Source organism: Aedes albopictus, chromosome 2 (assembly GCF_035046485.1).
Source record: "Aedes albopictus strain Foshan chromosome 2, AalbF5, whole genome shotgun sequence".
In the NCBI taxonomy this organism is placed as follows: Eukaryota; Metazoa; Arthropoda; class Insecta; order Diptera; family Culicidae; genus Aedes; species Aedes albopictus.
The window spans coordinates 39,417,009-39,433,475 of NC_085137.1; the positions used below are offsets into that span (position 1 = coordinate 39,417,009).

General features: G+C 38.5%; 1 protein-coding gene across 1 annotated transcript in view; it reads left to right on the plus strand.

Annotated features, from left to right (window-relative positions):
• The window catches only part of LOC109621814 (fibrillin-2-like), a 107,886-nt gene that overhangs the window by 11,580 nt on the left and 79,839 nt on the right, over nucleotides 1-16,467 (plus strand). The window contains exon 2 of the mRNA XM_062847579.1: nucleotides 13,376-13,502. Within this exon, the coding sequence (XP_062703563.1) occupies nucleotides 13,376-13,502 (127 nt within the window). The remainder of the gene's footprint in view (nucleotides 1-13,375; nucleotides 13,503-16,467) is intronic.

A 16,467-nucleotide genomic window follows, 5' to 3' on the forward strand; every position in this document is an offset into this window, starting at 1 on the left:
TAACAACATAGTCGGTTCGGAAATTAATTGAAAAAGTAATGGGATGCATATTAAAAATAGACCAATTTACTAAAAAATTATAAAATAAATGGAATCGCTATAATTTTTTCTCTTGGTAATAATTTCAAGTTGAGTCAAACGTTTTTCAGAGCTCATTGTATAGGTCATAAATGGTCAAAATTTCACTGCGTTCGGTTCATTGAATCCGGAGATATAACTGCTCAAAGTTGGCTATTGGATAATTCTACCTTTTTCTAAAAGGCTTACAACTTCCTGCAAAATAGTGCGATATTTCACGCAGAAAAATCTATTGTAAACTCAAAATAATTACGCATAGTTTCAACAAATTTTATTGTAGACTCAGGGCTTACCAATAAATTTTGTTGATTCAACAAATTCACAAATTTATAACAACAATGAAATTTGTTGTTTCTAAAAATGCCCAAAAACGACTAGCTGTCAAAACCAAAACATATTTTTTTTGAAACAAAAATACAATTTATCAAATCTACAAAAACAATGTTTTGAAACAACAAAAGAAGCCATATTGAAACTAATCCACTTATCCGCGAGCGGTAATGGCGGCGGCGGGCATATCCAACCGGTTCGGATTTTGACGTTTATTGGGGGAAAGTCAAAACAGTGCCATTCTCCTCCTCACCCCTTCACCCACCGTTCGGTGGCGCCAACCGATTGCGATCATCAAGAAATGTCAAAATTCGAATCGGTTATTTGTGCCCGCCGCCGCCATTACCGCTCGCGGATAAGTGGATACTCATATTTGTTGTTTCAATAAATATAAATCTTAAAACTTATAAATCCTATTTTTTTATATTAAAAACAACTTCATTGATTAGGTTTTATTTTCATGTATGTATTAATATAATACAGACATTAGTAGTATGTAACTATATATCGAATAACACAATTTAAGATAAAATTAATGATTCTAAAAATATTTTGATTACGTTTTTAAATGGGTAGTGCGGCGCTTTTTTTGAACGAATTCCTGCAGAGCCAACATCACTGAATATTCGATCTAAAAAGAAAAAAAAAAGTTCTGATGTAAATAAATAAGCAAACATATAATTCAATCAGTCGTTCTGAAATTATCTTCAACTTACCTCGTACAATTTCTAAAATGATCAAGGATATGAGTAAAATGACGACTCCACAGTTGCACTTACTATTTTGACAGCAGTATAACAAAAAATCGAACGAAAACGAACATTACGATTACTATTCGTCGCACTTTTGACTCAGAAATTTCGCGCAAGGAAAGGTCCTCTGTTTTCCTTACAAACACAAAATGGTGACCATAAAACATCCAGATTGTTGATTCTACAAATTTATTTGATAGAAACAATAATGGATGTTTGTTGACAATAAAAACAAAGCGCATATTTGATTCAATTCAAAAAATTTGTTGTTTTGATGATATAGTAGCATAGAAACAATAAAAGCGATAAATTGCTTCAATGCATACGAGAATGATAGAAGCAAATCGACGCGTTTTTAGGTTTAACTTATCGATATTTTTCTGCGTGTTTCCAAATTTTGTGCAGTAATACACAACTATTAGATCAACTTACAGTGAAAATTTGAGAATATTTGATTACCTTTTCGAAAAGTTACAGCTAATTGAACATTTTTTGAAAAGTGAAAATTTTGCCAGTCCCAATCATTTTGTCTATCCCCTGTTCTTCCAGGAATTTCACCTGGCATACTTACTTGCGGCAATACTTCACACGCTAGTTCGCAAACACCCATTAAATGGGTTTCAAGTACCCATTTTTTGCAATTATATTGAGCTGTCATAAAATGGGGCTTTTTCTGACATCAAATAATGGGTATTTAAACCCCATTATGGAGTTCGCTTTCTAATGCAATTAATGGGTAAATAACACTCTTAGATGTTAGTGCGATGTTCTGTACCGTCGTTGTTGAATTACGCGCTTTTCGAAAGAAGAACATTTAGTTTAGTAAAGAGTTTAGTGATAAATTTGATCAGAAAAGAAGAACGGAAATGGAGAGGATATGATTTAATTCGATAACACGTAAGTTTAATAAAATTTATCATCTTGAAAAGTTAAATACAACACTTGTTTTCTAATTACAGTTGGATGACAGTCCCGGAAAATGCGAGTTCCCGTTGCTGATTGAATCCGTTGCTGATTAATCCCGATGCCAAGACAGATGCGCTTCAAAGGTGGAGAATAAATAGATGATAAGATGTAAAATATATGTATACAAATAAATACACAGTTTAAATCATCATTTCTGCTTTTCTATACATAACAAGTTTTTCCGAATAATCTAACCTCAAACTTCAATACTGCTTTCGAAATAATGGGGTTTTATTACCCATATTTTGATTTGCGATCAAGAGTAAAAAATACCCATCTTTTGAAGTTCGTGGCTAATACCCATTAATGGGTAAACGGCAAATACCCATTAAATGGGTTAAGCCACTTTAGTTTGAAATGGGTACTAAAGTACCCATTAATGGGTATTTTCAAACTAGCGTGTAGAGGCACGTTCTCCTCCAATACTTAATGGAAATCTTCCTGAGATTCCTCAAGAAATTCCTCCTGCGATTCCATCAGGGCTTCCTCCAGTATATTTCTACCGATTCTTTCAAGGAGAACTGTAGGTATTGCCCCAGGCATTTGTTAGAGGAACTTCTCTTAGGATACCCCCGGCATTCCTGATTCTAGGATTTTTCTAGAAATTACTTCTATGATACCTCCCGGAATTCTAGGAATTCCTCCAGATTGGCGTTTCCTAAACTCCGTTTTCGTAGCGCACCAGCCAGCCTCTTGCAGGCTCGCTAAAAGGAGTAGAAAAAGCGAGCCTGCAACCCGTGGGGATGCCACAAAAACTGATTTTGGGAAGCGCTGCTCCAGATATTCCAGCTGGGATTCCTTTAGCAATTCCTGCGGTTCTTCCAGCTATTAATGAATTCTAACTGTGGTAGTTCAGAAATTATGTCGCGGAATCCTCTAGAGCATTCTTCTGACTTTTTTACTGGGATCTTTCCAGGTAATCTCCCTGAAATTCTTGCAGAAATTTCTTTGGTTGTCCTACCAGAGATTTCTCCAAGGACTCATTCAGGAATTCCTCCAGAGATTTTATTCAAAGATTTCTCCAGAAATTCCTCGTGGAATTCCTGCAGAAACTGCCTTTGGTCTTCCTCCAAGAATACCTCAAACAACTCCTCCTGCGGTTCTTCCAGCAATTTCTTAGGAAATTCTCATTATGATACGTCCAGAAATTCTTCTAGTGATTCCATTACGAATTTATCCTAGCAATATAGCTGGAATTCTTCCAGGAAATCTTTCTGACATTTCTTCAGAAATTCCTTCTGCGATTCCTTCAGGGCCTTCTCTATAGATTCTTCCAGAATACCTCTACTGGTTCTTGCAGGTACTTCTCTAGGCATTCCAAGGATTTTTTCTTTGGATTCCCCCAGGCATTCCTAATGGGGGTTCTCTATAAATTCCTGTATAGTTTCCTCCAGAAATTCCTCCTAGGAATTCTGCTGCGATTTCTACAATGACACACCCCAGAGTGCATTTAAAAATACCTCTTGAGATTTTTTCTATGACTTTTTCAGAACCTTTCCGATGATTACAACACGAATTTTTATCGAAGATATTTTATCCAAGGATTTTCTCATAAATTTCTCATGGGTTCTCCAGCAATTCCTCCAAAGACTTCTCCACAATTACTTTTTGTAATACCGCCCGGAATTCTTCTAGAAATTATTCTCCAGGGTCTCCTTCAAACACTTGCTGGGATTGATCAAGGTAATCTTTCTATGAGCCTCACAGAGGTACCTTCGGCGTTTCCTCCTGAAATCCTAAAGGGTTTTTTTTTCCTGTGATTTCTCCAAATATTTCTTATTAAACTCCTCTAGGGAATCCTCTAGTCTTTCATCCAGGAACTCCTCCTGGGATTCCATAAGCGATTCCTGCTACTTCTAATGTTTCAGGAATGCCTCCTAGGTCTCCTCCAGAAATTCTCACTGTGATACCTGCAGGAATCTCTGTAGGGATTTCTCCTGGCATTCTTGCTAGGATTCTTCTAGGTAGTTTTCCTAGGATACTTCCAGAAATGCCTTTGATTCTTCCAGGGATTTTTCTAAAGTCTTATCTAGGAATTCCTCTAGAGTTTTTATTCGAGGATTACTATAGAAATTAATCACGGTATTACTTCTGGAAATCCTTTTGGGCTTCTTCAAGGAATTCCAGTAGAAATCTCTAAAGGAATCCCTAAACGAATTTCGGTAATAGTTGGAATTTCCCGAGAAATCCTAGGAGGTATTACTGGAGAAATCTCTAATGAAATCCTATAGGAATGTACGGGAAAAAAACTTGTAATTACTTAGAAGGCACAGAATTGACAAATTGAGAGATGAATTTACGAAAAAAAATTGCGTTCTGGTGGGATTCGAACCCAAGACTCCGTATTCGCCAGACCGTAGTTTGGCCATTTCTTTGAGGATTCCTTCGGCATGGTTGTTTTATTATGAAAATTTCTGCGGTAGTTCCATTAGAATTGCATCAGCAATTTCTTTGGATTTTTCTATAATTTCAATGGCAATTCATCTGAAATTATTTCAGTAATTTATTTTTCAATTATTTTGAAAATTTATTAGGCAATTTTATCGTTATTATTTTTAAAATTCTTTATGATTTAATTGTATTTATATTTATTGCTTCCAAAAATTATTGAATTTGAAAATCAGAAATTTTATCGTGATTATTTTTAAAATTCTTTATGATTTAATTGTATTTATATTTATTGCTTCCAAAAAATATTGAATTTGAAAATCAGAAATTCTCAACTGGTCTTAGTCAAAGAAAATCCTGTGAAATTCACGAAAAACTTACTGACAAATTCCCAAAGAAATTGCCGGGAAAAAATCCAAGTAGTTAAGTTCAAACTGAAAATACAAATTCCATGTATTTCATTTTTCCCGCGACGCAGTATATCATTATACTAAGAAATTGAGGGTGGATCGGTATTTCTTTTACAAAAAAGCAACCTGGAAGCCACTGAAACTGGCACCCCTTAGGAAAAAATCCTAGATACGCCAATGTGATCTACCAAACAAATTTATAACTTTATTTCTGACTAATTCCGAACCCAAATGCACACAAACGGCCTTTTGATGAAATCTTCCCCATGCTCCTGCCGATTCCACAATCGATGATATTATCGCCGTGAGTGAGAATCGGAATGAAAGCTGAGAATCAACACGTTATTTTCGAGCAGATTATCTTTGGTAGTTGAATGGAAAATAGTTCGAGAGCGCTCTCGCAATTTTCATTCCAGTTAGTTGGTGGGCAACACACTCACGCTGTATGAGTTCATTCACGCCTTTGTGAGCAAATGAACGAGTTGTTGTTTCTATGATGAACATTTGGGACGATACACACTGAAATTAATTGTTTGGCTTTCGCGAGAATTTTCGTCTATCAGTAACCTTGGTCATATCTCCACTGTAAGAATGTTTAGATCTACAATAATGGCACAAATTTCCCAAATGGAGGAGATCGTGCCTCTGGAGCCGACTTGACCTGATGTTTATATCTAGGAAAAAATTATGCATAGTTTTTTCATTGAAACTTATACGTAAAATCTATTTTTGATAGGGTAAAAGCCCCCTTCTTCGGCCTAGTACCTATATTCATCTCATTTTGTCTCAAGGACTAGAGATGTGCGCCGTCGAGATTTATTACTTCACGCCGCCGGATGTTTTGATTTTCTAGCACGCCGCCAGCTTAAAACTCATCACGCCGCCGAACTTAGAATTTCCCCAATAATCTTCAGAAAATAATCGATTTAAGTTTAAACGTTCCCAAAATGAATGCATGTCATTCATTGCCGAATAAACAAAATATTTCGTTCAATGATCCTGTTGAGATTTTAGTTACTTTTTAGTCACTTATATATCATCATATAAAAATCCTAGCAAATATCATATTCTTCACACAAGGTGTATAAAGCATGCAATGACAGCATGCATGCTTTTCCCCGCGTGACGTCATAACGACGTTCGTTTATAATTGAGGGGGTTAGAAGCAAAGAGGTGTATGTGACAAAAACCCACTTTCAAGTAAATGAGGTTTAAAATTTTTCGTCAATTTTTCATTACATACATACAAAATGTGAGGAATTTCAAAATCAACCCAATTTTCTCCGATGTAATGAAATCTGAAGAATTCAGGTTCTAATAATTCAATTCATGCCATAACTTAAGAATTATTTTATGGATTTTTTCTATTTATTATGGAACGTTTAATTGTCTGCCGCACTATATACGAGTGCGCAATTACAAGTTACTACACTAAAACCTCAATTTATGAACATGGCTGTGTTGGAAGTTAGGTAGCGTTGAGCGCTCGGATAGCGTCGAACCTTCAGGTACGAGTTTGGAGTGTTGGAGCGAGGTAGATTTGTTGGCGTAGGTATGTTGTTATTGAAGAAGATTGAACAATTGTATATACCTGGAATGAATAAAGAGTGTAGCAGTTGCTGATTGAGGTATCAGTCGGCAGCTGTCTAGTTTGATGGAAGATGTCTCGCGTTCTACAGTAAAACCTCCATGAGTCGATATTGAAGGGACTATCGACTCAAGGAAATATCGAGTAGTGGAACAAAAATCCTTTGGGAAGCTTTTTGGAGGGACCATCATAGCAACCCAGAAATTATTTTTCAGTATGAAAAAAAATTACCTCCATGAGTCGATATCGAGTCAAGGAACATCGACTCATGGAGGTTCGACTGTATTTTCATTGTAATTTAGAAACAGGCATCGACGGAGCTAGCCTCGCTATGGCCTGCGTGGCCATGGTGGACTAGCCTCCAACAGGCTGGGGGTGCATAAATTAAAAAAGGCATAAAATGAGGGAAATTTGTGCATAAAAAAAAAACGCTTCCGTAACGCCTCTGAATCCCGCCGAAAATGCTCTGAAACTTCCTGAAATGGCTCCAAAATTCCCCTTAAACCGCCTCGTACCCCATGTAACGCACCTGCGACGCTCCGAAACCCCCGAAAACGCCTCCATGAGGCCTCTGAATCCCGCCAAAAATGCTCTGAAACTTCCTGAAATGCCTCCAAAATCCCTCTAAAATCCCCTAGGACCCAATGTAACGCATCTGAACCCCCACTTGCACCCGTTTAACGCACGTGAGATCCTCGGAAACCCCCGAAAACGTACCAGTAACGCCTCCAAACCCCGTCGAAAATCCTCTGAAACTCTCTGCAATGCTTTCGAAAACCCCCTCAGACCCCCGAAAACCCCCCGGAGATCTCCTGGTACCTCGCGGAAGCCCCTGGGAACCCCCTGAAACTCCCCTGTGACTTCCATTTGCTCATCCTTATAAACACCCTTTAGCCGCCGTTGCAATAGTTACCGTCATTATTAAATATTCTTATGCACAATATTGGTTACTTTCCCTTAATTTATGCAGGTCATAAAAAAAGGTGCATAAATTAAAAAGTGCATTAAAATAACATGCACAAATAGAGGTTTTAGTGTATTTACATTCTCATATGCAAAGTATAGTTTGTTAAAATGTTTCGCTATATGAGATGTAAAAGAGCGAAATATTGAATTCTCATTTTTAACGCCGCCGCCGCCGACGACCAAAAATGATGTTTTAACCGCGGCGCACATCTCTGCTGAAGCACCAAAGCAAGCATCACAGCGGTGCCAGACATCAAGAAACAAGTAGTTAATTGAATGAGATTTGGTCACTACAAATACGATGTTTTTTCAATCAGAATATGGTCGTTTCTTGGTTTAACATCTTGGTAATCGAACTTCTATGCAAATCGATCAATAATTTAATTTTCCAACGCCATTTCTTTCAAAATATTTGGTTTGGTTTTCATCTAAATATGCTGCTACCGCTCAAGCTTTACGAACTATCACCCAGTTCGGCAGCACTGATTTGCCAATCAGCTGTGAATGTATGTGTGTGCAAAACGTGGGGAGCGAGCATAGACGATTCGTCGCGCCGCACATTGTTGTGACTTCTCCTTTGCGAGAGAGGAAAACAATCACAATGAAACTGTCACCTGCTAGGGAAAGGGAGTGCGTTAGTGGGTGAGTGCAGAATGCTCTACGATGAGAAAATGTGAGAGTGGTTGTGGATTTGCTGTAAATACTGTTGAGATGAATAAGGGGCCACCCGGTGGACCGCGATGAGATGAAAATTTTACGGTGTGCTGAAGATAGGTGCGAGTGGCTCGCGATTTGTGATCGCAATTAAATCAAATATTGAAGGTAAATCCCACTCTAGTGCATCGTAAGATCAACAGTGGAAGTGAGCACGTGTGTTAAAGGTTTGTATCATTAAGTTTGAAGCGTATACATTGCGCTGTGAGTGATTTTTCATGTTGCACATCCTTAATGAGACTAAGATAGGCACAAATACCCTATAAAGAATCCCAAAATTTGTTTCCTTTTGTCCGTTTTAAAAATCGATGAAAAATATAAAATGGAAAAAATGGTTTGAAGCATTTGACCATCTTGGACTGCTTGGTAAATTTTGAGACTGTCGGCTTTTTACAAAAAAAAAAATAAAAAAAACGAGAGGTTGGGTTTTTGGAAAATTGAAATTATGTGACATCTAACATAGTTCCGCGATGAATATTACTCTCAGTGTATTTTTTATTCTGGCAGTCCTCCAAATATCATCTGTTTAAAAGCAGAAGTTTCACGCATTCGATGTATTCGTTTAACACATAGCCTACTTGCCTGATTTCACCATTTCTATAAATTTTCACACTTGTTCGCAACCTAGCGAATACTATCATATCCATCATTTTATTATCCACTTTGAACACTCTGAGTAGAATAAAACCCGATTTAGACATAAAATGATTAAGTTATAAATAGAATACGGTCGATAAATCAGAACATGATGGATTTTTTCATATACCCCTTCCTAAAGTCAGTTGAAAAATTTGCAAAACAAATAACACGAAAAACATTTTCAGATAGCAGCTCATACATTAGCAAAATTTCAATTTAAATGAAGAAGGTCGCGTTTGCGCGATTCGTGCGTTAAGCATGAAATTCGGTTGAGAAATGACGGAGACATGGCAAGCTGAATAAACAGCTTTAGTGTATTTTTATTGTTGTACGTTGGCGTTATTCAGTTAGCTAGTTTGTTCAGATAGTTCATTTTAAAAGCAGTCTAGGAACGATGAACTTACCAAAAATGCTTGTTCAAGTCAAGAAGTTGAAATTCTACCATTTCAAAGAAATATGAACCGCATGATTTTAAGGTCGAAACGCAACCCAAGAGTCACGCATATCAAATTTCAATTCAACCCAAATATTGAAATTGTGTTTGCAAACAAAAAGGGGTCGTCCATAAATGACGTAGCTTTTTTGGGGGGAGGGGGGTGTTTGTGATTTTGTGACGAAGTGTGACGATAGGGGGTAGGGGTTTATGATATGCTACGTACACGGAGAAACTGAAAAACTCAAAATTAGGTACTTTTAAACTCAATTTTGAGTTCTTTTTCATCTCCCTTTTCATGCGCTCTTTCTGCTGTTGTCAGAGAGTGAAGAGAGAAACAGCCCAACTCATGCAGTTCCGTGCGTCAAGCCAACACTGAGTTTCTAGCACAGTACTCAAATTTGAGTGAATACAACCTAGTCAAAATTTCGGTTGGGTGGAAAAAACTTAAAATTAGGTATTTTTTTTTCACATGGAAGCAAGCGGGAACAACCCAACAAAAACATCGATTCCATCAACTCAAAATTGGCTTGACGCACGCAACCCCGAAGTTGGGTGGATAGAACTCACTTTTGGGTAGTTTCGTCTCTCCGTGTAGCTTTCTACTAGGTCTATTGAAAAAAAAAATCATAATCAATACCTTTTTTACTTGCATTAAGTTTCAATATCCAGTAAATCAAAAAAATATTGCATTTTTTTCTATTCACATCAATGTAAATAACAAATAATGGAAATAAATACCGGCTTCATTTCATAAGACATACATCTATTGGACGCAACAACTGCATCTGAGAAAGTGGTTTAGAAATCCTGCGTAAAGAATAATGTATTGTGTTTGCAAACAAAAATCAATTTTGCTCAAATGCTTCTCAAGACCAATAGTTTGCTGCTTGCTATAGGACACTGCTCGCTGCTAAGGTAGCAAAAGAAAAATTTTCTAAGTTTTTGGCATTACGGCATTATTCCAGGAGTTCCTTATATAGTTTCTACAGGACTTCCTCGAAAAATTCATCCAACAATTTCTTAAGGAGCTCATCTAGGAGGAATTTCTCATTGTGTTCTTTATAGGTTTCCCTAACAGAAAAAGGATAACATTTCCACATGAATTTCTACTGGGAATCCCAGAAAAAGACTTCTGAAAACATTCCAAAAGGATCTGGAGGAATCTCAGAAGGAATCCCTGAAAGAACTTCCAGAAGAATTTCAGAAGGAATTCCTGGAACAATCTTGAAAGGAAAAAGAGAAATTTCAAAAGAAATTCCGTGAGGAGTACACGGACAATTTTAGATGAAGCTTTCGGAAAAATCTTGAATAAACTTCTGGAAGAATCTCAGAAGGAGATATTTGTAGATTGTCAGAAGGAACTCCTGGTTTAGTTTCTGAAGAAAGCATGGAAGATATAATTGAAAGAATCCCGTAAGGAATTCCTGAAGGAATCCCGAAAATAGCTTTTGGAGAATCACGGATGATTATCTGGATATAACTCCTGGTGAAATCTAAGAAAGAAAATCCAGGAGGAATTCCAGAAGCAATTGTGGGAGGAATCCGTAAAGGGATTCCTCGCAGAATTTTAACAGATCCGAATCCTGGATGGAGTAAATGGAGGGATGCCGGAAAAAGTTACTGGAGGAGTCGCTACAAAAAAATCCTGGATAAATCCTAGAAAAAAGTCCTCGAGGAATCCCAGAAGAATCCTGGAAGGAATTCCTGAAGGAATCCAAAAAAAAACACCTGGAGGAATCCCAGAAGCAACTCCTGGGAGGGTTTTGAAAGAATGCCGGAGGGGTTACATGCCGAGATATTGGAATGAATATCTGAGTGAATTCCTGAAGGAAACCAAGAAGAAACTCTTGGAGGAATCCCGAAAGGAACTTCTTTAGGAAACACAGAAAGAAGTTCTGTAGGAATCTCAAAAGAAATTTCGGTTAAAATCCCTGTAGAGATGTCCAAAGAAACTGCTGGTGGAAGAGAGGAGAAGATGGATAAACTGTTAGGAAAACCCTTAAAAAAAACTCCTAGAGAAATCTCAGAAGTAGCTTTTAGAAGAATCTAAGAAGGAACTACAGAATGAATTATTTGAGGGATCTTTGAAGTAATCCCTGAAGGAATACAATAAGGAGGAATTTTCTAACGGAATCAGAAAGAAAATTCATGGAGAAATCCCAGAAGGAAGTGCTGAAGGAACTAAAAAGGGAGAAATTCTCAAAAATGGGAATCCCAAAAGAAACTTCTTGAGGAATTTCAAAATGAACTACTGTAAGAATTTTAGAAGAAACTCCTGCAGGGTCCTTCGAATGTCGTGGTGAATTTTATTCAAATGAAACCAATTTGATATTCTTAGTAGATTTATTAGTGAGCAAACTAATATCTTCAGAAGAGCTTCTAGGCTAAAAAGAGGTATTGGGAGCATAAATTTCCTGTTCTTCGGCATCAAGCAGAACGATGGATGGTGTATTGAGTGACTCAATTCGAGTCATTAACTTTGGTGATAATAATATCCACTGGTTGCACCTATGGTCTTGATGTCGGCGATCTGAACCTGGCAGTCGGCAATGTTTTCTTGTTATTGTGTTTTTTCATAAGATTTCAATATTAACATACAAGTTAAAATTGAAATCAGAGCTAAGTTCGAGTTTTTTTTACATGAAAATTTTCTTGAGAGAGGGGGGGGGGGTGTTTAACAAGCTACGTCATTTATAGAGGGGGGTTTCTGAATTTGTGACAAAATGCTGCGAGGGGGGAGGGGGGTATTAAAAATCGCTTAAAAAAAGCTACGTCATTTATGGACGCCCCCAAACCACATATACCTACGAACGCTAATCAACCGATAAAATTACCGTTATACTCAAGGTGGCGATTCAGAGAGTTCAGATCACACGACCTGCAACGTACGTTGAAGTCATGCCGCACCACCGTTACCACCCAATCTAATAGCGGTGGTGATTGCGCGCTTGCCCGCGCAAAATCAAATCAAAGATCGTGGAAACCGTGAAAATTAGCCTACCGTAAACAATATGAACGGCGTGGATTACGGCGGCGTGGCATGGTGAACAAAAGCAAACAAGGGGCCTCTAATAGGAAAATCGCTCTCATTGAGTGGGTTGTTTGGTTGGTACCGATCCAGCGTAATTACGGTGCCATTACGGTATTATCGAATTAGTAAACTTGATATTGACACTTATGATGATGGCATTAAAATTGACAGTGAAAAAGTGGTGTGTCAGGTGCAATGTCGGCTGGCTCTGGCTCGTCCAGGGTTGGATGGTTTCTCAATTTTCTACGTAGGGCTTTGGTCGTCGGTCAGAAAGGAATGACAACAAAAGGTTCGATTGTATGAAGCAGTGTAGGGCCTGGTTGAAAAAGGAAATGCCCGGCAGGCATCGATGCACTTGGATGTATTGTATCGCGCTCGAGTGGAATAAGCAATCAGCGCTTTTAGCCGCAAGGGTTCACCTGAATTCAGTGCGCGCTGGATTCGCTCGTCACCACTTGTCAACGGGTGTGATGTGTGTATGATATAACGCCTTATGGGGTGGAATAATTAACTATTATGGCAACAGTTTGTTTGTTTGGTCGGCTTTTTTGTGTCCAGTTTGGTAGGAATGTCAGTGAGCCACGACGTGACAATGACCCTATTTCGAGGAGGATTCACCGTCGTGATTGATTCGCATGATTTTGGGCATTTGACTTGTGATGGGAAATATAGCTTTGTATTTCAAGAATTCTCAATTCCACAAGCATTAGAACAGAAGGTTTCTTTAAAATATGATCATCTTGATAGATGATTGAAAGGTGGAAATAGTACTTTGATGAACACCGAACAAGCGCAGAAAACATAGATTCCGAGGAATCAGACGGACGCTCCAATCAAAGCTTCGATAAATGAAGTAAAAGATACTTCTTAATAGCTTAAAAAATGCCATGATTTCACTATAAAATTCCTCCATAAAATGTGTCTTTAAACAGTTGATTACGGTTCATTATCAGAGCTCTACCAGTACCTCCAACCATCTTAAGGATTTTTGGGAATGTTCAAATTCCTTCATGCAGAATGACATAATCAGATTAAGTTATCACCAGCGTCCTTACCGATTCCATTCTCTTTTCCCAGCTACACCGAGCTCGAGATAGTGCCCCGCAACCAGACCGTTCAGGTGCTGACCAGAGAATGGTGCATGGAGATCCCATTTCGCTGTACCACCTACCGGCCGGAGATCAAGGAAGTCTACGTGAAACAGGTTCGTATCTATGATTAAGATTGTTTCTTGTAACTCTGAATGGAGCACGAGTCAAAGCCTGACGTGATCCGATTGCAGCAGTAGTGACCGCACGATGTAAAAAAAAACAACCTCGGCGTGCAGTTGGTGGACGGGATAAGTAGGGTATGCCCACAGATAACGTCGTCAGACAAGTGGGCTTTTTTGAAATTTAACCGACTCTGGTGGTTTCTGTCTCTGTCCGATGCAGCAAAACGGATCACGTAATCGGGATTTGGGTGTGAACATTTAGGTGGACATTGAAATAGAAGCTGTAGTCGAAAGGTGTCTCAATGCTGACAGGTGTGTCTTGCATGATGTAAAAAGATACTTCTTAGTGTTGAGCAATTCCACAGTTTTTAACTGGGAGCTTCCTCTGCCAATGATCATTTTGCATGTGTATATCGTGTGACAGGCACGAAAATCCTTTGTGCCCAAGGAAGTCAAAGAAAATTTCCTTTGCGAAAAGGTCCTAGACCGATCGGGAATCGAACCCGTCACTCTCAGCATGGTCATGAGGGTTCTTCATGACTAATTAATGGCTAAATAACAAAAGACCAACACGACGTGATGCATGGCAACCTTCAATCAATGTCAAACTGCAATGGCAAATATATGTGCATGGCTAATGGACTCTTTGTACGCTGGATACTTCCAAGATTTCGAAACAAAGATCTCGAAATTAACATTGCATCCATAGCGTATCTTTCTTTAGCGTGGTTGAAAGGATAATAACCTAACAATAATTTTAATTAATAATTTATAAAGCACAAACACGGAAAGCAGTTGGGCCCACTCTCTCAATGCCGATTGAGCAATTGTCTTGCTTTTTGATGCGATAATTGGAATGCGTCTCAATTGAAAACCAATTACAGGAAATGTGTTGCGACGAAGTAGGTATTGCATTTCAATGTCGCATTGACATTTTTCATTAAGCTTGAGAATGGATGAATCGTAATTTCCAAACATTGGTTTTTCCTGTTTTTGAAAATTTAGACTCACGTTAAAATAACTATTAAATACTGTTGGAAGTCCACAAGATATACTAAAACTTCTTTTTGTGCAAGTTTATATTATGCACTTTCAATTTATGCACCTTTTTCTATGCCTTGCTCAAAAAGAGGAAGGGCTTACCTTACCTTACCGGTCAGACTACAGCCTGAGTTACTCTGCTGTACATAGGAGTCGTCTCCATTCTGCCCGGTCCATGGCTGTTAGACTCCAGTTCCGCACTCTGCGTAGGGTCCGCAGATCGTCCTCCACTTGGTCGACCCACCTAGCTCGCTGCGCTCCAAGTCTTCTTGTACCGGTCGGATGACTCTCGAGAACCATTTTAGTCGGGTTGCTATCCGACATCCTGATGACGTAACCCGCCCGCCGTAGCCTCCCGATTTTCGCGGTGTGGACGATGGTTGGTTCTCTCAGCAGCTAATGCAGTTCGTAGTTCATTCGCCTTCTCCAAGTCCCGTCTTCAATCTGCACTCCACGCGCCGTAGAAGGTACGCAGCATCTTCCGTTCGCAAACTCCAAGAGCGCGTTGGTTAGCGTGGTTCAAAAAATCGTTTTTGCTCCACACCGCTTATTCGATTCCTAACCAGATTATATGCCTTCTCCTAAAATTTGGGTTCATTTGGTTGAAAATTGAGACTGCACAAGCCCATCAAAGTTTGTATGAGAATTACTATGGGAAAATGATGTTTTTCATTCAATCGACCGTAGCATTTCCCCAAGTTCCTTAGTGGGTTAGTCGACCCTTGGTAATCCTAGGCTACTCTATCAGCTACAACTTTGCCGAAGACCGCATTCAAATCGGACGCCTCATTAATTAGTTATCGATTTGTATCCAACTGGGCAAACTTTAGCTATGATCCTCCAGCTTCCCAGCAGGCAACATTGCTGCATATGGCGTCAAAGATAGCACACTGAAATCATGGCTACTATGTTCCACTGCAGAATGCAGTGATGCCCACCGAATAGTTTAACCATCATGAGTAAAGATTTCGATTCTGGATAAAAATCGGTAACTAATTAATGAGGCGTCCGATTTGAATGCGGTCTTCGGCAAAGTTGTAACTGATAGAGTAGCCTAGTATTACCAAGGGTCGACTAACCCATTAGGGCACTTGGGGAAATGCTGCGGTTGATTGAATGAAAAAAGTCGTTTTCCCATAGTAATTCCCATACAAACTTTGACGGGCTTGTGCAGTCTCAATTTTCAACCAAATGAGCTCAAATTTTGTGAGAAGGCATATAATCTGGTTAGGAATCGAATAAGCGGTGTGGAGCAAAAACGATTTTTTGAACCACGCTAGCGTTGGTCCTTTGGACGTGAAATCCATCCCAAGTAACAACTATACTTTTGTGGCAATCCTGAAGTAATTTCTAAGATTGAATAATAAAACTTAGCTATAAAGCTCTTTGTTCTGTAAATTCGAGATAAAATAGGTATAAACTATCCATAAGACTAATCTGGCCCACTCTTCAGGAGATCTTCAAGACTGGTTTTGAAGACTGCTTTGAAACTAGTTGTATTAATGTACTAACACTGATGATTGGTTATAAGAACTTCATAAAACTTTAACAAGAATAGCTTGAAGCATGTTGATCTTTTAGCTGTCTTTCTCGAAAATGCTAATAGTGCATGATAAATGAAATCTTTTACCTCAGCATTATGCAGATGCGAACTAGTTTTATTTCATGGATGAAATGTTAATTGAACTGCGATTTAATTTTCATCAAATTGAAATGGCTAATGCATCAAAATTGCCTGACAGATCATTGATGACAGGGAATCAAAATTTTCCGTGCCATACCCACTTTGTCGTTGATATGCCACCCAAAACATACGAAAATAACAAAGCGCCTCAAAAATAATATCATTCATTATTATACGAAGACATAAATTTCCTGTAAACACAAAAGCCTACGCCACTTTTTCAATTCTTTC